Genomic DNA, 22,514 nt, shown 5'->3' with positions numbered 1-22,514 from the left:
AAATTCTGGGAGCTCTGTCCCAACGAATGAGGAGGACATCTGAATGGGAAAGCCTGTCACCGATTTTCAGAATTGGTCAAGGTTATTGGAAAGGAGCTGTTGCTGCTGATCTGCCATTTTTGTCTCTGTCTCAGTTACTTCCATGGGTATCTCTGCCTTTCATCTTGTGGTATCTGCCTCTTCTTTATTCTCATTCTAGAACATTGCATGATCTGGGGAGAGGTACTTATTTTAAAGTGAATTTTAGTTGCTTAATTACCTTTGTTTCCTACCCATTTTGCCCTCTCTCCCATTCCTTGAATAGTGGAGGGAAAGAAGAAATCTCAGAGTGGTCAGATGAGGACGCTCCCAAGAAGTGCCTGGAGGTCAATGGGCATGAGGAAGATATAAAGGTACCAGGTGTGCGAGTGCGAGCTCTGTATGATTACACAGGACAGGAGGCTGATGAACTGAGCTTTAAAGCAGGTACAAATGCATTAATCTTCTAACTTGCTTTCCATTGTGTTTGGGGCTGCTGAATGACAGTTCACAGCACTTAAGATCTTGATGGCCCCAAGACTCTTCTAACTGGATATGAGAGAATCTATGCTATTTGACCCATAGGAGTTTGCTTAGAAACTGGGGAGGAAAGACATATTAAAATTAAGCAGCTTGCATTGCTAGAAAGAATAGATGATTAACAATTCAAATAAGTGCCATTTTCAACTTCTCCCAAAGACATAGTAAAGGTAAAGGTTTCCCTTGACGTAAAGTCCAGTCGAGTCCGACTCTAGGGGGCGGTGCTCATCTCCGTTTCTAAGCCTTGGAGCCGGCGTTGTCCATAGGACACTTCCGGGTCATGTGGCCAGCATGACGACTCGGAACGCCGTTACCTTCCCGCCGAAGCGGTACCAATTGATCTACTCACATTTGCATGTTTTCGAACTGCTAGGTGAGCAGAAGCTGGGACGAGCAACGGGAGCTCACCCCGCCGCGCGGTTTCGAACCGCCGACCTTCCGATCGACAGCTCAGCGGTTTAACCCGCAGCGCCACCGCGTCCCCCCAAAGACATAGGCTTGCTTTAAAGACATTTTAAACAATTTATTATTCCTGAGGCATCCTATATATATGACTGAGCCATGTCCTTAGCTCTTGTGTTCCTTTCATTGTTGATGCAAAATGGCCAGTGTTTCACTGTTCTTCAAGAACATTCCCTTGCTCATAGCAATAAAAATAGAGCCAAGTGTCAAGAAATAAATGTTGAAAAATTGGACACAGGCATCTTTGAGCAGCAGCTGGCAATCCCTGGAAATGAGTAGCCATTAATTTAACTGCACTGTATAGGACTATGTGCCTCACCAAAAGCAGACAGCCTTTGTTGGTCCCATAGACGTGATATGCTAAACATCTCATTTCTGCTTCTTTGGATTCCTGAGTGGTTATGAGTAATGCAATGGAAAGGTTACACTACCATTCCTAATGGCTACAGCCTTGCCACATGGTTAAAGCTAAAGGTCTGTATGCTTAATCAGTTCTCAAGTGGTTTTGATATGTTCCCGTTCAGAAATAAGTATCAGCCTCATTATATGAGGACAGACTGAAGAGAGTGTCCATTGGGGCCTTCTGGATCTTAGAAATATTTTATTTATGCCTTCCTTAAAGTTTTATTTTGCAGAAATGTGCTTTTTTCCTTCTTTTTATATTAACTAAAAAAAATTCAAACTGAAAACTGGAACTGCTTGCACCCTACATGTGAACTGCTCAGTTGTCATTATTAATTGTTGTAATACTAATTTATTTTGGTTTGATGTGTCTGTAATAACATGATTCACATTCCCTGTAGCATGAGGTTGTGGTATAAGAAACAGAATCAGGCCACTTTTGGCCACCGTTTCTGCACTCCAAAATCCACCTATATAACTTCAAATCAAGAGAGAACTGTAAACATGGTTTTTCCTGTTTTATATCCCCTTTCTGCCATTGGAAAAGATAAAAAGGATGCAGTGACTTTCCTAAAGTTCTGGCTTCCTTCAGAGCTTAGTCCACATACAGTATGCTTGCTAAATACAGTAAAGGAATTGTGCTGATCAAATAACAATCAATTTATGCTTGCTCTACTGAATTTATATCATGTCTCCAAGGATTTACAGCAAAGAGGGAGAGTTGTAAGCCATCCAGAGTCGCTTGGGAGTCAGGCGGACTATAAATTAAATAGTTTAAATTAGTCCCCTGCCCCCCCATCCCCTGCTAAGATATTGCTGAATTGCAATCCCTAGCATCACTTAGCTTTGGTCATATTGCCTGGGATCTAGAGTTATGCAAAATCTGGAGAGCCACAAATTCCTCACTTTGGCTTACGGGAATGGGATCTTTCTCTTCCTTGAAATTTTGGTACGTTAGAGGCATACTTTCCCATATAAATGCTACTGCTGATGACACCCATAATTAATCATCTCCCAGTATCAGTTCAATAGAAATACATGATACATGAAGGGAAAAAACCCTGTTGGCTGGTCCTATTTATTAAATGCATTTCATTAAATTTAATTTGAAGTTGACATTTATCCTTAAATACAAAATTGAAACAAGTAACAGTGCCTTTCTAATGCAATGGGTACAGCATTAAAAGTTGTTTTTAATTTCAATAATTTTTTGACATCTGCATGCTTTTAGTAAATCAGATCTGAACCACACAGGAATATTCTAAGAGTTAAAGATCTGTTTGAGGTACTCTTCTGTAGAATGACTTTTTTTCCAGCAGGCTTTTATATCATGACTGTATGTGGAACAGAAGGTAACACTGATCCCAGCCTCCTGCCTGAAAATGAAACCCACCAGCTTTCAGTAGAATAGACTTCAAATAATGGGGCTTAATGTTCTGGCCTGAGATTTCCCCACTGGTTCTGTGCACAATACCTGCTTAACTTGGTCTTGAGGGAGAATAAGTGCACTATGCAGATTCCAAAATTGAATTAAATGACCCAGTCAATTAGCTTTGTTTGGTCAACAAATATACCCATCCTTGTTTAAAATTCACCTAATGTCCAGCCAGCCAGCAAACTCCACATTTTATTCATACTCTTTACCTCAGCATTGTTTCTTCCAACATCCAAAATTGAAACAAAACCCCAGAGATTCTGCAAAAGCAGGGCTTCTGTAGACAGTCATTGTAGGCATCCTGATTCTAATCTGCTTCCTGCCACATGGTGGGAGGGGGAATGGAAAATAGGCAAAATTAGGTAAGGCTCCTGAACCTGGTAGTGCGCTCTGGCAAAGCAGAGAAGGAGAAGTAATACAGAAGGTGACAGGTACTTTTGAGCTGGCAGGAAAAACTAAAAATGCCAGAGCAGTAAAAGCCCAAACCATCCCACTTTGCATGCTGTAGGGGCTGAAATGTGAACTAAGCAATATGGAGAGGGGATGGTTAAGTTGCTTATGTGGAAAGAGTCGATGCATGTGCTGGCATGTTTGGAGGCAGATTCACTTGGGGGAAATGTGGGGTTTGCTTTTGGCAAGATCAGAGCCCCAAAAGACTAGGATCACCTACTTTTGTTTTATTTTTGCTCAAGCCCCTTTTCCTTTAGGCTGTGGACAGATCAGATACCGTTTATAGTTCTTGCAGTGTCATCTGTTATACCATCTATTTCAACTTCGTTTCCCATCCCCCTCTTCCTTTGTTGGGGCTTCCTACATGCATGCCATTAGGGGTCGGTGTGTTTACCCCCATGTAAGTGATTATCTGAGAGGCCTCTGTTTGTTTAATGCTGATGTTTTGTCTTCCTCCAGGAGAAGAGCTTATGAAGATCAGCGAAGAGGATGAACAGGGATGGTGCAAAGGCCGGCTTCAGGCCGGTCAGGTTGGACTGTATCCTGCTAACTATGTAGCAAAGGTTATTTCATGATTGCTTTGCCCCTCCCCATCACTGCAACCTCCTGGCTAAGTGCATCGTGTGATGAGTTTTTGCTGAAGTCCCAAATCACGGGCTTCCAACTTGCATACAAAAGAAACAAATGAAATAATCTGGACCTTTCTGGGGACATTCTTTTCTTGTAACAAGTGCTTCATTTTAAACATCTAGAAATATGGTGATTTTTTTTCCTAATAAAGAAATACAACATTTTCTGAAGTTCCTGGGTACTGTAGAGGATTAAAAAAGAAAATGTCCTGCAAGCAGCAAAATATCCATTTGTGATTGGGGGGAGTAGAGAATTCAACATCTTCATCCTTCTAGTTATTGCTTTAAAAGCAAATTTGGAAGAGTAATTTAAAATAACTTCTCCTAGATCAAGAAGCCATCCTAAGTGCATGCCCTTCACCACTGTCACGAGTCAGCACAAGCCATGCAAGTTATTACTCCCCACCCCCAATATTAGGAAGTTAAATTATGACCGAGTGTCATAGTTGAGGGATAAGTTATTCAGGCATAATTACATACTGTAAGATAATGAATTCAAGCAATTTTTTTCTGGATTATTTAAATAACATTGTTTTTAAATTTAAACACTAGATCAAATCATACAGTATTTTCCTTAATGATTTCAAATATAATTTAAAATATATAAACTGATTTACATCTGTAATGAAATGCAGCAAATGGTTTGAATATATTCATATTCAAACCTGACCATTTAGAAACATTTTAGTTAAACCAAATGAGCAAACTCTGTTTGGATTATGTTTATATCATGGCTGCAAAAATCCAGGTGATCCCTAGATGACAGCAAAGAGACACAGAAAACTCTCAGGTCGCTAATGCCATCTTCTGGGCATCTGGATTTTTGCATCCTGGATCTGGTCAGCCCTAATATTAAAGCAGAGCTCAGCTTTTCAGCAAAAGCCTTATTCTTAATATTCCAATTCAGTGCCCAGTTTGACATTCTGACTTTATTTATTTCATTTATTCACTGCCCCAATCCAGCTGGACTCTAGGCAGTTTACAGATTGAATGGGGAGATACATGTAGGATAAGGATAAGCAACACAAAAGTGCTTATTAAGGAGCAATTAGGTTTACACTGAGTAAGGGTTTCCTTACCTTGGGAGTGGCTAATGGGAAAAACAGGCCACTGTTGTCTTACCCATCCAACAAACGACATAAAATGTTGAGGTAGTATGCATATGTAGCAGGCAGCCTTTTCATTCAGTGGCATTTATAGCGGAAATGCATTAGTGTGATGGCATGCAATGCTCTTTCTGACTGCAAAAAACCACCCAAACAACTGACTATCTCATGAAGTGGTTCTGAAAATGGTGCACATAGCTGTTCTCACTGCTGCTTTAACCATGACTGTTACTTCATCCGACATTTGCTGCAGTCTAATGCTGGTCATTGTCTAGTTGTGGTATGAGACTTAGGCTGGACTGGGATGATATCCTTTAATTAAATCTACTTTGGCTGGTTGGGGAATTCTGGGAGTTCAAGTCCACACATCTTAAAATTGCTGAGGTTGAGAAACCCTGCTCCAGAGCATGTAACAACTTTGGAACTCAACCACTTCATAGAGGCTCAGAAAACTATTTCACTGATCAGTAGTTCCCAACAAACCACTTTGGCTTGAGGCCATTGCAGTCTTGCCCAAAGTTGTCTGGACTGCTTGCTGTCGTCGATGCTGGCATTGCCAACACACTAAATTGTGTGACTGAAATTTTGCCACAGGTGCAAGTCTGCCAAAACCCTAAGCGCAGCTGTTGCAACAAATAATCTTGCATTCTGGTCTTGTTTGCTGACCTGGCTCAAGGTCTCCACACCTGGTGCTGGACTTTGCTTCTCCACAATCAACACCAATGTCAGATGATCTGTGCTCTAATTTGAGCTGCTGTCTCAGCTTTGTTACTGCAGGTTGGGGTAGGGTGGGTGAAGAAGAAAAGCTTCACTAGTAAGAATGGCGAGGGAAGAGCAAAACCATTTTTTTCCCCTTGAACTAGCCTCTTCAAAGGTTCACCAAACTCCATTGTAGAACTGTGTTTAAATCCACACAGCATCCATCTCTCTCTCACACACACACACACTAAGATTTCTGTATATAGTGATTCAAAAGTTTCCTCAATCTTCTCTGATGCCTAAAAAATAAATTCCTTAATTGTGGGCTTTAATATGAGCTAAATGTTTACAGCAGGAATACCACTATTCCTTCCAGCAGTCATGCTCCATAGACACAGTAGTGATGGAGCTGAATGAGTTCCTTATCTGAAAAACGCTCTTGTTGTTTACCAGAATTTTTGGTGCCAGTGGGGAGGCTGCCATGCTTCAACAAACAGAAGCAGCTTTCCCTGGAGCTGTTGGACAAGCTACAAGGACCAAGTTTCATTTCTGACCTGAGGGGAAGCTTGTTCCATACTTCGGAACAACCATCAACATCCTTCCTTCCAGTTCATTGATTCCAGGCTGATAAATAGCAGTGCTACAATAAAACATGAAACAATGGAATTGTGACTGCAAAAATAAAAAAGTATTTAAAAAACCCACTTAAATCCAAAGTTCACCTTACAAAATCCAAAGGTCATTTCCCTGTTCATCCAAGATCAGGGGACCTGATCAAATGCTTCAGGCAAGGCTCCACTTTGAATCCCTTGATCTCATTGTGTTGTTTGCTTTTTCATTCCTAAACAATCAGCCATTTTATAGTGTTAAAATAAACTCTCAAGCTGTCATTTCCAAGCTAAGCCAGTAAAAGCTCACAATAATATGGCACAGAGAGGCTACTAAGAGAAACAAATGCTTGCCTAACAACCCTATAGTTGCCTCTGACTGAGAATAGCACTAAGCTGTGAACCTTGTAATTATGCTCCTCAAAACATTTCACAAACATGCCATTTTGTTTGAAGAACTGGCTTTAGAAATGCTCTTCAACATGCTAGTTTCAGCTTTGATCACCATGTCTCCTCTTCCAATCACCAGGCTACCTCAGAATTTCCTGTATTACATGCTCCCTATTTCCAGCTCATCACCCTCAGAGTGCCTTGTACCATTTCATGAGTCCAAATAGTTCCTGGGGCCAACTCCTGCTGCTGCAGTTGGCAGCCTCCGTGCTCTGTTTATTGTTCATCTCCTTCACAGAGCTACGTTCGTGAGTCAAAGGCATAGGCTGTGCCCCTCGCACTACCTGAAACCACAGCTCTAAGAAGGTTTGCACAAGTTGCTGCAGCAGAATGACATAATGGTTGGAAACCAGAGAATTGCCTTCAAAGAGATGAGTGTCCAGGGATGAGAAAAGATCAGGTTCCTCGCTCACATCTGCCAATATGGCCAACTCTTGTGCCAAGAAGTCAGATGGGCCAGAGCCTTGGAAGAACCAGGAAGAAAGGCCAACCACTTGCTTTGCTCTGCGGATCACTCTCTGAACAGACTTTGAGGGGAGACAGTCCCTCCCCTTGCTCTTCACGCACATCAGGGCGCTGCCTACAGGCATTTCTTTGCAAGGGTTCAAGAGCGCAGCACGGCACTCAGCACAGGGCAGGACTGGCAGCAGTTTCCTCAAAACTGCACAAGCAATAGGAGTAGTTGTATCCTCAAGTTCAGCCCTAAAGGCTGGGGTTAGCACTACACTGTCCATATTTTGGAGAAGCTTTGAACCCCAGCGCAACTGCCATATTTGCCCTTGCCCCAGAGGCCAGGAGGCTTGCAACTGCAGATTACTTCGTCTGCATAAAGATATGTCTAGTAGGTTGGGTGGGTCAAGGCCGAGACCGGAAACAGCTCTGTTTAAGATAAGCCTGTATGCCTTCTGGAAATTCCCTGGTGTGGTAATCTCTTTGTGGCCACATGCCTGCCTTATGGCTCCCTTGCACCACTCCAAGGGGTCCAGACTCCACCAACCGGGGAGCAGATAAGCAACAGGTCTGTCTTCTGCCTGTAGGTGAGTTTGTATCATCCACTGAAGGCTGCGCAGGTTCAAAAGAAAGCCAAGAAATCCCCAGCGATGCCTGCTTAGCCATAGGAGCTTCCCAGAAGTTGTGCGTAGTTTGCGAAGCAGATTCTCGTATTCATTGCAGAGATTGTTGAGGATGTCAGCATTGGTGAGGGACAGTGGTGCTCTGGAGTCTTTTCCATGGGCATTCCGGCTGCTGCAAGCATCAAAAACGGCACTCAGCAGTTCTATAAAGAGGGCGGTGGCTTCGTGACCCCGAAACTGAGGCAGGCCTAGCCTGGCTGCAAAATGCAGGGCTTGAACTGTACCTTGACTAAACAACTGGGTGATGCCATTTCCCCAGACCTGCTGCTGCTGCCGGCTGCCTCCAGCTTGGCCTGCAGCCTGGAGCACCTCTTTTTCCCGAAGAGCACCAAGATGCAGAAGATAGTCCCAGCTGACAGCTTTGCCACTCACCTGAAGACTGCCATCAACTTGCAGCAAGTTATGAATCAGGGATACCAAATGGCTGGGGTCAAAGTAGTATGCAATTTCCAGTGTTGGGGTGGCTGGATGAAGAAAAGTGGATCTGACAGTTAACCCGTCCACCTTCACTCCCAGTTGCCTGGCTGTATCTATATTGGGCGCTGTGGCATCAGCTGTCACAGAGATTACTTGCACATCGATGTCATACAGTTTGAGGATACAGTGGCGCAGGAGCTGGGCCTGTATATCACCTTTAAGGGTGGCAAGCAGGAAGTAGCCAAGTGGTATAATCCATTGACCTTGAAATCCGACAGCGACAAAGAGCAGGGCTTCTGCTGCTGGCGGTATCTCATCTGCATCATAATTCCCAGTACCGAAATTCACCAGGCCTTGCAAACTCCTGGCGGAAGGGTCATAATGGATTCTTCTCTCTAAGGGCATTGTGCCAAGAAGGAGAGCACACCACTTGAAAGCTTGTTTCCCTGCTTGAGATCTCTCCGCCAAAACATTGAAGGCTTGTTGGCTGAATCCTGGTTTATAATCCAAGTTCGAAAGCCATCTACAAATTGAAGACGCACAGAAAAGAAAACTGTGAGTGCCATGTTTAATTCTGGCAAAAAAATCCATTGCCAAATCTATTGGAAAGCTTAAAGCCCAAGCTGGGGTGTGTGTGTGTTTTTTGTTTTGTTTTGGTAGAGTCCAAGCACAGTATTATTTTCATCAACTGTTTATGTCATCCTTGTGCGTCGTCCTGAGTTAAGCTCTCCCCTTGCCTAACAGAATCCCTGTCTAAGCTGCCAGAGCTAGTTATCGAACTATTATTGAAGTGTCCTAGACTCATGATGTGGATATTTCAAGGCCTATTTTAGGACCAATCTGTCTAGAATAGCTCAGGAGCTCGTCAACCGATTGATGAAGATCAGCTAAGCAGAGCAGCACCTACAGTATGTTGCAGGAGTTGCACTGGTTGCTAACTAAGCTTCCAGGCCCAGTTCAAAGTGCTGGTTATTACCTATAAAGCCCTTTTTGGCTCAGATCCTTGTTATCTTCAGGACTGTCTACTCCTGGTGGAATCTGCCTGCCAATATGTGTCAGCTGGGAGAGAGCGCTGTGAGTTCCCAATCGCCCAGGAGGTCAGTGGGCAGGGGCCTGGAGGATGGCATTACAAGTAGTTCCTTTTCTTTGGAACAGCTTGCCCCCAGGGGTCAGAATGGTCCCCACCCATTTAACATTTAGGAAGGCGCTCTGCTCCTGTTGCATTAGTACATTTTCAAATAAACATTGGTGCAAATAAACAAACAAATATCCAAACTCAGATACAATACTCATCTACTATACCGCGATGTCTTCTCTGGGGCCAACTCAGTGCATGAATGGGAATGGGTCCAACCATTGAGATTAATGTTTTAGCCTGCAACCCTCTATGGACTTACAGGTAGTCCTTGACTTATGATGGCAATTGGGACCGGAATTTCTGTCACTAAGCGATGTGGTCATAAAGTGTGACTGCATCGCTTAGCGATGGCAATCCCTGCAGTCCTGGTTGCTGTCATTAACCAAATCCCATGGTTGTTAGGCAAGGCAACTTCCTGCTGGCTTCTCACAACCAAGTCAGTGGGGAAGCTGGCAGGAAGGTGCAAGTCCCAGGCAGCCTTATGGAAAGTTTTATGCAAATTCCAGAGTTTAATGTTATTGCCTAGCACAGCCTTTTTCTTTTTCTCAAGATTTAATCTTCTTCTGCCACCTTTTGTTCTCAGAATTGCTAGAAGAACTATTCTAATGTCACCCTTAAACTGATGAAAATCCTAATTCTTTGATGAAGTCCCCTACCCAGGTAAACTGACCAGTGGGGCAGTTCATACAATACTCCATCTTCCCAGAACTCATCACAGAGAAGCCATCTCAGACTTTATCAAAAAGGAAAGCCCACCGTTTCACCTTAGAGAGGTATGAATTTTTCCCTGACATGAACCTCCTTCAGCAATCACATTTAACAAACTAAGCTCTTTATAACAAAAATAGGTGATCTGGTTGTCTTCGCAGTGCCACAGGAGTGTCTTTCAAGATGTTATGCCTATTTCTACTGTCCTAAAACTGGGAGTATCAATCCCAGAATATCCTCATGATTATTAACACTGGGTTATTAATAGGCTTGTTCCTAGAATTGCAATTCCTACCTTTCAAAGGCACCATTTGTCCAAAGTTTTGTTTTCAATCAAGCCTTTATCAGGAAAGATTTTTGGATTTTCTCTGCAAGAGAAGGATTACTTTTGAAATTTGGCCTCTTGACTTTGGAACAAAATCAACACGTTCCTGTTGCTCCCTCCTCCAAAAGAGACTATTACACAGTTTAGCCTCTTCTACTGCTTTATAGCAGAGAGATGTTATGTCTTCCTATTCAGGATCTGAATGGGACATCACGCCTGAATACTGTGGTCAAGCATTCTTCTGACGCAGAAAGCTTGCAAAGCAAATTCAAGACTTCCTGCTCTGCTTTCTAACAATAAAAAGCCCTGACAGTTTTGAAGCCTTTTTCCCCACTGTTTGGGGAAAAGAAAAACAAAGAAGTATAGGTAAGAATTACACACGTGCGCAAGATTGCTGGCTCTGGCAGTCGGAAAGTTCTCCTCATGAATTCGTAAGCCTTGGCTGAGAACAAATGTAGCGAGGCTGCAAAGTTGCGGGAGGCAGCCGGGTAGTTGTCGCTGAGGGGTTCCTCACACTGCAAACTGAGCTGCAGATCTGTTGAAAAGAAGCGATGGACAGGAGACTGACGTGCCAACAGAGGGACCTGTGGCATCTGCTTCAGCACTGATTCTGATTCTGCTCATTTTAGACGTGAGGTTATGAGTGTATTCACCATACTACTCTCAAAGCGTGGGCCTAAATTCAACAAGGACTGGAGCAAAAGAACCATAGAATGGAAGAGTTGGAAGAGCCCTTGGAAGGAAGAACTAAAAGCTGCTAAGGTACTTATGGTTTGCAGAATACCACTGGCCCTTAAGAAGCTAAGAGCAGCTGACAAGAAAGGCAAAAGATGGCGCTCAACCCTCTTTGCATCATGGCACTTCCTTGGCATCCTGGAAAACCCTGATCTTCTTACAACGTACTGCGCCCTGAAGAAAAAGCATTTGGACAAAGCTTGTGATTCCCAGCCCCAGTCCTCGGCTCACCCCTGAACTGGGCTTTCAGCATGCGCTCTGCGTCCTCCTGGAGGAGGTGCTGTTCCCGCAGTCTCGTTAACACAGCCCACAGCTCCTGCTGGTAGTATGAGAGACGGCGCTGCTCTTGCTCGCTGCCCTGTCCTGGACCAGGGGGGAAAACAGAGTCTGTCTGGACGTCCAGAGGTTCACTCAGACTGTACCGATGCTCTGTCTGGATGAGTTCCACCTGCATGGGGAGAGAGGAGATTCAGCTGTCCTCCCTGTTAGCTCTCCTATGATAACCTGCACATCTAGATGTTTATCCAAGGGAGGGCAGGTGCATTCCACAAAGGGCTCATTCTTTTCTCCACCTGAAAACTAAACTTACTGGGGGTTCATACAACACAGTAAGCCAAAACCAAACCCACAGTATAGCTTTGTGCTTTGTGTGGAATCTCCGGCTTTGGTTTTCTGTAGCCCTTTATGAGAAGGCCATCGTCGGAGAATACTCCTGGATTCCCTTTCTTCATTAGAGGCAGAAAGTCTAACCACTGATGCCTTTCTACCACGATGAAAATAAAGTTCCATAAACGTAGGCTGACAGCAGATCAAGGCCCTCGGCTGTACGTGGCCTTGCTCTCACTGCACACGGAAACTGAACGAGAGGCTCCGGGCATCCGGCAGAAACCGCCAGCCTTCGCCAGCGAACGTACCGTTTTGACTCGTGCTGGAGAAAGATCAGCAGGCGCGGCTGTTTCACTGCCGGCTGCCGGTGGACTGCCGATGCCCGCGGCTTTAAGGGATGTTGATGGATGCAGGCCTCTGGCTGGTTGCTGTAATGGGAAAAATTCAACAAAGCAGGCATAGCATTTTGCTTAAAAAGAAAAAAAAACCAGGAAAAAAGCTTCTGAATAATCTTATGTTCAGAATGTTATAGTATAAATGTAAACATGAACAAGTAATAAAACCCAGTACTATTACCCAAGTGTACTAATCAAGTATTTTTCATTTAATTTCATACTGCCCTCTCTCATGGTAGCGCATTACTCACAGAGCAGTAAACCCACAATCACTCCAGAGATACAAAAGGGCCTGTGATATGCTGCCCAAGGCCATACCCAGGAAATACAAAGGAAGCATCTCATATTCAAATATCCACCCACAACACGGTTTACTGCATCTTTAAACATTTTTATATTACAAATGGTTGGTTTTATGCAACTGAATTACCATGTTATGCTATCATCTTCTAGGTAACATTACTGGGTGATTTTATACGATTAGTATCTTCCTCTTCTCCCTAATGTGCTGTTTTCCTATGTAAACGGAGTTCATCACTTGTGTTTCAAAATAGTACAGTCATAGGAGTGTAACATTCATAGGATTTCTTAAATAATTATTCTGAAGCAAGAACAAAGGCAGGGAGATACTGACTAACCAGTACTGCACTGATTTTGTATGGTGTTCTTAGCTTTGTACATCTTTTTTTCTTTTAGGAATATGGAAATCCTCAGGTGAGTCCAAAAATGGATGGGTGGGAAGAAAAGCGCTAAGGAGGCTCTGATCTACACAAGGGCTCCAACATCCTTAGAAAATAAAATGGTGGTGCAGCCAGTTTCCTAATGGATTTCTGGTAAGCGGGTGTTTTGTGATTGGCCACACCCATCATGGCAACCATTCTATGAAAATGCCCATACTAAATTCTCACAAATCAGAACAGACTTCCCAGTCCAAAAAGGTGATTTCTGTGCTAAGCTATCACATAGTTTCTGTTTACTTGAGTCATATGTGAACCCAGCTTTTATGGTTTGCAAATATGGTTAATGGCTCTGTTATGTTGGGTGAACCCAATCTTATGATTTGCTAACTAAAGCAAATCACGGTTCAATCGGACATGTTATCTTACCAGGGGCCCTCTTCTGGGAGCATGTTAGCTGAAGTATAGAACACAAAACAACACAGAAAATATATTTTTTTTCTTAATGTTCTAATTAAAAATAAATAAATCTGTTCTAATGCCAGCAGCATGCATTTAAATTAGGTTCATGATATGCTTGATCTCCTTATTCCAAATATTTCTGTGCCCTGCCACATTGTTAGATTATGAGCTATTTTGGTAAGGTGCCAACAATTCAAAGTATACTGTATTTATCATATTTAAATATGTTAATAAGGAGATCCTTGGTAATTATTGCACTAATTTGCTCATTTTAAAACATGTATTGTTTTTATGTTTTTGTTTATGGTTATTTACATACTTGTAAGCCACCTAGAAATTTTTTTTATGCTAAAAAAAGGTTGGAAATGTTTGTAATAACTACAGGTAGTCTTCGTTTAGCAACTGCCTCATAGCAATCATTCGCAAATACAACAGTAATAAAAAATTCATTTACAACCAATGTGTGCATTTATAACAACAAAAGCCTTCCATATGAAACTGATTACAGTCTAGTCAGTTTCAGGCAGCAGCTGCCAGTCTGGGGGAAGGTTCTAATCAACTAACTAAGGTCAGGAAGCTGAGCTTGTTAACTTGCAGTTAGCACTTTTGGGGGACACACTGCCCTGCGGAGAAAAGCAGCTCAGGAAGAGGTAGCTTGTTTAAGCAATCTCTCCACCCTGTGAGGGAGCAAAAAAAAAAAGGAAAAAAACCCCTAATGGGTCAGAAATAGGGCACTGTATGAGAGAACTTTATCTGAATGAGAGGGCAGCAACCAGTGATCTTTGCAGTATCTCTCCTTCTGTCATATGTTCACTTAGCAACCATTTCACTTAATGACCAAGTCACAACCAACTGCAGTCACTAAATGAGGACTATCTGTAAATGGTTTGTGAATGAGGTTACAGTGGATCATTTCCACTTTACTGTGCAGTGCTAAATGGGGAATTGGTCTGTAGCAGTCTGTCCCAATTGATTGTTTATGTGCCATCGAGTTGACTCTTAGCAACCACATACAATTCTCTTTTCTGTTTAAATTCTTACATCATTTAGTAGTGGATTCCACCCTGGGAATGTTTCTATTCACTCACAGGGCTTCAGAGATAAACATGACCACCTGCAACTTTTTCTTCTTATTTCTTCTTTATTGCTGCAGACCATCATTTCCTAGATAGAAAGGAAATAACTGCAGTGGGAATGTGGAACCTGTCTTAATGGAAGGCATAGGGAGAAAGGTCAGGAAACAAAAAACAGTCTGAAGGTCGTAAATCTTTTAGGGCAAACCAGACTGCCAAGCTACATTGGAAAATGAAAGAGTCCAACTGTCAGAAGCACTAAAGTAAGCTTCTCTTTGCTGCACAATAACACAGATCACTAGGGAAGGGTCATGGACAGGAAGCCTGCCCTGTTATGTGCAAGGAAGACAAGAATTCCTAATGTCAGCAATTCTTACACTTACGCCATATAAATGGAAAACCAATCCAGGAGGCAGCCACATCTATTCATCAGTTTTGCCAGAACCTAGAACTGAGACTGGCAAGGCCTTTTTGAGGGATCCAGCAAAGGTCTTAGAGGAAGGTGACCAGCTCTATCACTCCTGCATCAAATCCCTTCTCCCTTCAGATTTATTCAGTTTTGCCTCAGTCAATCCAGTCACTCTTGTTTACAAACCATGGTTTTAATTTCATTTAGAAATTCCTCTTTTCCAAACATCTCCTTTAACCACTACTACCAAAAATTGGTGGGAAACTGTTGCAGAAAATATATTAAAACTATAATGCAAGATCTATAATAGTTTAAACATAATTTAACAAAGAAAAACCCCAAAGAATGTCCCCGCAAAAATCCTGCTCTATCATTTTGTAACTTTGTCCTACTATCTACAGACCTGAGACCCCCCCCCCCCAACACAAACGTTAACTGCAAGCCATAAGAAAGTTGCATACTCCTGAATTACCTGGTCCAACCAGGGCTATATGTTGCCTCAGTCTGGACTGTTTAGTTATGGTTAAGTAACCCTTGGTCCTCCAGAAAAATTAGGTGGCCTGCAGGAATGGCTGCAAGGTAGAACAACTCCACTACTCCACTTTCATTCTCCCCACCGCTTTACAAATACACAGACTTTTTTAAAAACAAAGGGGATGGCATGAATTAGCCTTCACCCACTGCACATGCAGTGGTTCTCACATTGATTTGGTCAGTGTATGCCTGCTATTTTTGCTTTAGTTTTAAAAAAAATCTTAGAAGTACCATTCAGTCATCCCATTAAGTTTACTGGCATAATACCAGCCAGGTGTCGTTTGCTGGAGTGGCACACATGGGTGTCTGTTACTGAAGGTTTACCCTAATTATATGGATTATCTTGTGTGAACATGATCTATCACTATCTAGGGCTAAAGACAAGCCACCAGAAAGCTATTTTACTTCTCTGTGCTGGACAATACCAACTTTGTGCCCCTTTAGCTATGAATAATACTTGAATGTCCATTAAGTGAATTTATTTCAACTTTCAGAAAGAGGAGAGTTGATTTTTCCCTAGGCACTCACTTTTAGACTGAGGTAGCAAGTCTAGCATTCCTTATACAGCAGTGTTTCTCAACCTTAGCAACTTTAAGATGCTGGCTGGGGAATTCTGGGAGTTGAGGTCCATACATCTTAAAGTTGCTAAGGTTGAGAAACACTGCTATACAGACTGGATTACTGTACTGCCTTGTCACAGGGTGTTGTAGTTTGCTCTCTAATATTAAGCAGATGTTAGGTATCCTGGAGAACTTCGCCTTCTTCATCCAGTACCTGAGGTCTCCCCTGGATTTGACCAAGATATCAGACAGAAAGAAACTCCAGAAAAGTCAAACAGTACCAAATAATGATACTAGACACTTCAAAAATCATATTGCATCTGCTGGTTTCTCTATGCAGAGAGGCCATTTCAAATTCATTGCAGAACAGTTACCTTTACGGCTTGAGGCTATACATGTCTGCACAATGGGCTGCATCTGGATACAATTACTTCTCCTGGGATATTTGTTTCCTTCTCTTTCTTTCCAGAATGCATCCTGTACTCCTTAAAGACCTGGGTGGTTTACTGCCTTCTTACTTGGGTGCTTCAAGAGTCAGTTGAAAGGACAAGTCTTCTGCAGTGAGAGTTTTTAATTAATATACAAAACATTAAAAATCACTAGTGTGGGGATGGATTTGCTATCTCAGTGCAAAAGTGAGAATTTGGGTAGAGTCTGTCTTTCCAGTCCTTTTTAAAAGGAAGGCTAATCCTCAAATCCAGTTTGAAACTCCATTTTGAATCATGGCCAGTTTCCAGATTTGTTTCTGATCTTTATAATCCAGGATATTTTGTCACCCTGGATGTTTTTGTACTGCCAGAGTATGAAGTTACACAAAAGCAGTGAGGATGATTTCTGATGGACAGCTTTTCTATTGTTTTGAGGCTAGAGGCAAAGTATAGCACCTTGTTGGCAGAATGCTGGGAAAGCCTTTCGCCCAGGAGAGATCAGAAAAGTCACACACCAGTCATTTCTATAAAAATAATTTATTTACAGAAAGCAAAACAAAAGCAAAACATATTTAAAGGACTTAGCTCTCATTGAGAGCAAGCCTGGCTTGCTACATATCGGCAGAGAGAAAAAAGAGGAAGTGAGAACAAGTCCGGGCAGGTTTCCTCCCCCCAGGCAATTTGCATGACGCACGTGACAGGAGACAATCAAATACAACCTCTTCACCCGGCCAAAATGATTACGTACAATAGCAGTCTTAATCGTTAGTAGGAAAACCTCAACACACCTAAGAAATAAACACCAGGCAGTTAGGATCAGCACCGATCTAAAACTATAAGCAAAATGTAAGCCATTCTTACTGTATTTGTAAGAAAATCTAGAACTCTGTGAAAAACTCATCTTTGTGCCCATTTAGCTATGAATAATACTTAAATATCCAGTATTTGCCTATTCAACAAGATGTAACATACGCTTTGTGGTAACTGTTCAAATACTGTATATTTGTGCCTTCTCACCAACCATCCTTAAACTGGGTTCACATACTGCTCTGATATAGTTTCCTTAACCATGGTTAACTGAAGAAGTCACAATTGGCTAGATTCACACTATATGATTTAGCAATCTTGAAAGATTTCAAACATTTAAAATGAACTCCAGGTAGTCCTCACTTAGTGACCACAATTGGGACTGGCAACTCCATTGCCAGGCATTGCGGTCACTAAGCGAAAAATCACATGACCATCACAGACTTACGATGTCACCTCCCATTTGGTTGTTAAGCAAGTCACTGCAGTCATTAAGCAAGACATCACATGACCGTGACTTACAATTTTACTTCTGCATTCTCCATTACCTCTGCTTGTTGCAAGCCAGTTGTGACCACAGGATGCTGCAACGGTCATAAATGTGAGGATTGGTCACAAGCTGGTTTTTTTTACACTGTCGTAACTTTGAATGGTCACTACATGAGGCAGTCAGTAAGCAAGGACTACCTGTATTTTATTAAATATTATACATTTTATGATACATAAAATATATTTTATTAAATATATTTTTTATTTTGGGATTGTTGCAATACTATGGCTTCTTTGGATGTTGTGTTGCAGATTTAAAGGTTAAGCCATAAACCATGGTTTTATCATCTAAAATGGCTAGGTTCACACAACATAAGTTTTTTACTTAGAACTAGCAAACCACAATCTGGCTTATCAATTATATGTAAACTCAGCCTAAGTAGATCAAAAACTGAATCCTGAATATAGCTGACAACAAGTGGCACTAGAATAACATGACATGCAGATCTGGCTAGGGAAAAAGATTGAGAAAGAGATTTAAACTTTCTCTTTATGACACAACTATTAAGAGAGATGATTGGTTATTGTTAGATCTTTAAGCTGTAGGGTTTTAAAACCTGAACATCACAATGAGTTCATGCAGTAGAGAACTTATATTTTTATAATAATCTTACACTATAATTCATATTTGTGGAAATCCCATATGGATGTGCTTATCCTTCATATCGGAAATAAATATTAGGATGAAAGACTTTTGGCTTTGATCTGACTTGGCAATTTGTTTGCTTGGAATTGGAGAGACCAAGAGGAGCTGCCCCCTGCTGGGTGGGGTCTATTATTGCAACAGACTGACTGTTTATAAACAAAGTTTCTGATTGGGTGTTGTCCCTTGTCAGAGTGGCCCAGAAGGTGGTGGCACCTGGCTGGCCTTGCCTAGGCTTGGAAGCTAAACAGGGGTCAGGCCTTGTTAGTACTTGGCTGAGAGGCCATCAGGAAATTCCAGGACAACAGTCTAGACTGGGAAGTAGAAAAACATCCCAGAAGATGGCCATGGTGAACCAACTCTACCCTGTTGCCAGGAAAATGGCATCGATGTGTCTATGAAGTCACCAGGACTGTGGTCAGCTCGGGATATTTCACATGACAATTTTATTTGCAAATCCAAGATGTACTGGAACAGTTCCTAAATGTCTGCCTCTTCATGGATTATGCAAGGGAGCTCCCTACTTATTCACCACATCCTTGAATTAATACAAAGCATAGACTTACAGTATGTAACTATACAGACTGGAACACAAGCTTTCCCTAAGAGCTCAAGTCAGGATTTACCATGACAGTGGTGGTCCAGCCAAGTTACAGACTGCTGATTTCAGACACCAACTACAGGGAATGGAGAAAGGGTCAGTGCTCTGAACAGGTACGTATGATACTCTTTTTATGGCAAAATCAGACATAATGGGTGCACATGTTTTTAAAAATCAGATCAGCATACATCCAAAAACACATGTGCACACATGCACCATTATATGGTGACAGGCAGTGATGAGAATTTCAGCTGTGGTCTCTCAGAAGCCAGACAGGGGCCCGGCCCCTTCAGGCACAGAAAGGCATGAAGCGACCCAACACTATGAACATTGGCACATAAATAAAAAGTTTAGTCCCACCGTTGTTTTTCATATCACCATTCTGGATGTAAAATGTATATCCATATATAGGTTTCCAATCAGAGACTGGACTGTTTGTCCAGTGAAGAATTCAAAAGACATTAGATGGTGAATGAACCTGCTACAACGCTAAAGACTTATTTGGCCACCCAGGTAACAGATTTACCACTTGTAGCTTCCAAGTCATCCCCAAATACAGCCCCATAGACAGTGAATTACAGTAGTCTAATTAGGCGATGATCAGAGCATGAATAACAGTTATCAGGTCATCCCACGTTTTTCCCTCTAAAAAAATTGATTTTTCCTAGAAAAAAAATTGAGATTGCCTAAACAAGCCCTGTCTTCCTGAGCTGTTTTTCTCCAAAGCACAAGGCATCACTAAAAAGTGCTAAGGGCAAATTAATAAGCTCAGCTCTGTGACCTTAATTAGTTGATTAGAACTCTGGGGCAGCTGGCAGCTGGCAGCTGCACCATGAAATTGACAAGACCCTAATCAGTTTCACCCTAAAGGCTGTCTTTTGCCTCCTAAGGGGCTGGCTGCTTGCTGGCTAGCACATTCCTTTTGATGTGCATTTCCCATTGTGTGACTCTTGTAATCCCTTCCTCTCCAATTAATGTAAATACAAACATTAATTCTCTTCTTGCTAATTATCCCAGCGCCGGGGTGCGCATTCTAAAGGGTGGGGGAGTGGGGAAAAAGGGCTATAGGATTTGGCCTTTTACCCAGCTTCCTCGTGAGTTGAGTTCCAGAAACGTTCCCTGCTGTTTGGACTCAACCAGATTTTTGGGGTGGTAACCTTCTGACACTGTAAAGCAAAGGAAAGCTGAAGTAAAATCCTAAGCACAATTGTGGTCATGTGATTTTCACTTAGCCACTGCTTCGCTTTACGAGCTGCTGAATGAGGTCTGTATTACACATACACAGTGATACAAATCAATTGTCTTGAACATTCAGCAATATGTCACAGAGAAGACAAGAATCATTTTGCTCAATCTACCAGTTGTACAGGTAGAAAGTTGCTTAACAGGGAAAATATTCAAACACTGAATCCCTCCCCTTTAGTTTCCTAATGAAACCAGTTGCATAGGGATAAAGGCAGGGGTGTTCTAACCGTGAAGGAAAAGGAGACAGCCTCCATAGGACAATCAGGAGATATTTAATGGGCCTGCAGTTGGGCTGACAAGTGAAGGCAGAATAATCTCCTCCAAAAGACACCACCCAGGAAAGCCCTCTCCTCTCCAGCCTTAAGACCCTCACAATCACTTGGCACCCACACTTCTGCATGGAGCCCCAACAGGAGCCATAGCAGAGAAGCAGTGTGGAAGGAAGAGGGAGCAAGCAAGCAAGCGAGAGAGGGAAGAGATGCTACTGCTGCCATACCACCTCCTTCTCTGCTGTGGTTCCTAAGTCAGCTGTCACTTCAGCAGCAGAACCACCACCCCTGCCATCCTCCCTCTTCTTCTGAGCTGGGGAAAGGATACTCTGTGGTGACTGGGGAGGTAAAGGGAGACCCTTGCAAGGCGCAGGCTCACTGTTGTGGCAGCAGGAAAAAGCTGCTGTGTGACCCTCTCTTCCCTTCAGTTGCTGCATCCTGGACAAGGGCTCTCATCACTGGGGGAGGGGGCATGTGAAAAATTTGCTCTGGGGATCACCAAGCTCTACTTAAGCCCGTAGGTCATGTTTTGTACACAGGAGCTCCCAGGATGCACCCTGATATCTCCAGTTAAAAGGATGTCAGGTGCAGGAAAGAAATCAGATAGGAACTTGCAGTCCAAGAAAATATAACAGGGCTCCTTGAACTGGTAGACTGGTTCACTTTGAGTGGCTTCACGTGTTCGTATTCTGATGAAATACTCTCCATTATCAAAAGCTACGATGATCAAGAGCCCATTATCCCCTGCAGCCCTGAGAGGGAGATTGACACTTAGGTCTCCATTACTTCTGGCACTGCTCCAGTGAATACCTTGAACAAGGCAGTTCTCTTCTCCTCAGAAATCCCATATCAAGGTAGTAGACTGACGTGCAATATTCACTTAGCACAGGGCCGCCCTGACCTGTAAGGCACCTGTGTCGCTGCATAGAAGACTCGGCACAGCTCATATTTGTTAGCCTGAGCTTCCTGGAACTACAACAATATGCACACCAAAAGATGTTAGCGGCGCGGAAAGTTTCAGATTGTGTGGTACATACAGTTTCTCTGAATCGATATACAGCACTCATTTCAGAAGAAGTGAAATCTGACGTAAGTGAGCACACGTGGTTGGTGTTTGGAATGGAGTACCGATTTTTAAAACTTAATTTGGCACCCTGTGTCATGACGCTGTTGTGCAGTGCATAACTTTCATACCTGCTTGTGACAGCACTCTCCTCCCTTTGTAAAGGGTGCCATCTCTTGGTTGTATTAACAGCCATGGATTGTAACATTCTCCTTGGCTGTTGTGTATTTTAATTTTTGCACTCATGATAGAAATTTGTTTTTTAATTTATTTGAAGATTGTTTGCCGCCCAGAGTCACTTGCAGAGATGGCAGCCACACAAATTGAATGAATGAATGAATGAATGAATGAATGAAGAAATAAATGATACCTTAAAGGAGAACACAGATGGGATCACACCAATCTTCAGTCTCTTCTGTCCCCCATAGATCTCAAACTCCTCTTGGCTGAAGTGCTGAGAGCAGAGGCAGGCGCCGGAGCCCGGGATCCACAATTTTTTGGTGCCTGGTTCAACACGATTCACAGCCAACATCCATTTCTTCCTCAACTCATGGTCTTTGGGAAAGCTGCCAAAAGGAAAGAATTCAGTTTCTGCACAGAACCTGTCACAAAGGCCCGCCCCTATCCTACAATAGGCCCCGCCCCTCTCCACGGAGGCCCCGCCCTCCTCGTTCGAGAGGTCCAGGGCTTTATGGGGAGGCAAGGCTGTAATAACTCTTCAGACCTGTGGAAAGATAAACCCTTTGCACGGTTCTGCCGAGTGTCCCGGTTGGGGCAGTTGATGGCAGAACAGGCTTTGGGCATCGTCCTCCGCTTTCCAGTAGCTTCGCAGGCCGTAATCCTGGCTCCCGCCAACTACTTTGCCCCGAGTGTCATGGCGGCGGCACTCTGAACAGACCCTAAGAGGGACCCATCCGTGGAAGCCCGCCCACACACAC

At 42.8% G+C, this 22,514-nt stretch overlaps 2 protein-coding genes across 7 annotated transcripts in view; one reads left to right on the top strand and one right to left on the bottom strand.

Moving 5' to 3' along the window:
• PACSIN3 (protein kinase C and casein kinase substrate in neurons 3) overlaps positions 1 to 4,107 on the top strand; it is a 29,739-nt gene extending 25,632 nt beyond the window's left edge. For 4 of the 6 annotated variants that reach the window (XM_063289705.1, XM_063289702.1, XM_063289704.1 and 1 more), the window contains 2 exons: positions 305 to 465; positions 3,767 to 4,107. In XM_063289705.1, coding sequence (XP_063145775.1) covers positions 305 to 465; positions 3,767 to 3,882 — 277 coding nt within the window. In that variant the 3' untranslated portion in view covers positions 3,883 to 4,107. The remainder of the gene's footprint in view (positions 1 to 304; positions 466 to 3,766) is intronic. The other 2 variants (XM_063289707.1, XM_063289706.1) reach the window with 1 other exon arrangement.
• Positions 4,108 to 6,930: 2,823 nt separating this feature from the next.
• On the bottom strand, positions 6,931 to 22,426 carry THAP9 (THAP domain containing 9). The gene is made up of 6 exons (XM_063318197.1): positions 22,301 to 22,426; positions 21,947 to 22,142; positions 12,170 to 12,289; positions 11,487 to 11,703; positions 10,902 to 11,136; positions 6,931 to 8,872 (listed from the first exon to the last, which is right to left on the bottom strand). The coding sequence occupies exons 1-6, from the start codon at positions 22,378 to 22,380 to the stop codon at positions 6,931 to 6,933; spliced, it is 2,790 nt and encodes a 929-aa protein (XP_063174267.1). The 5' UTR covers positions 22,381 to 22,426.
• Positions 22,427 to 22,514: the final 88 nt, after the last annotated feature.

The sequence above is a fragment of the Candoia aspera genome, chromosome 1 (assembly GCF_035149785.1).
Source record: "Candoia aspera isolate rCanAsp1 chromosome 1, rCanAsp1.hap2, whole genome shotgun sequence".
Classification (NCBI taxonomy): Eukaryota; Metazoa; Chordata; class Lepidosauria; order Squamata; family Boidae; genus Candoia; species Candoia aspera.
The sequence above is the reverse complement of the archived record's forward strand: the minus strand, read 5'-3'. Positions and strand labels throughout refer to the sequence as shown.

Coding starts and splice junctions, on each gene's coding strand:
- THAP9 (XM_063318197.1), bottom strand. CDS start 22,380: ATGCCCAAAGCCTGTTCTGCCATCAACTGCCCCAACCGGGACACTCGG. Junction 11,137..11,486: donor GCTGAAAGCCCAGTTCAGGG/GTGAGCCGAGGA, acceptor TAAAATGAGCAG/AATCAGAATCAGTGCTGAAG. Junction 8,873..10,901: donor GAGCCAGCAATCTTGCGCAC/GTGTGTAATTCT, acceptor TTCAATTTGTAG/ATGGCTTTCGAACTTGGATT.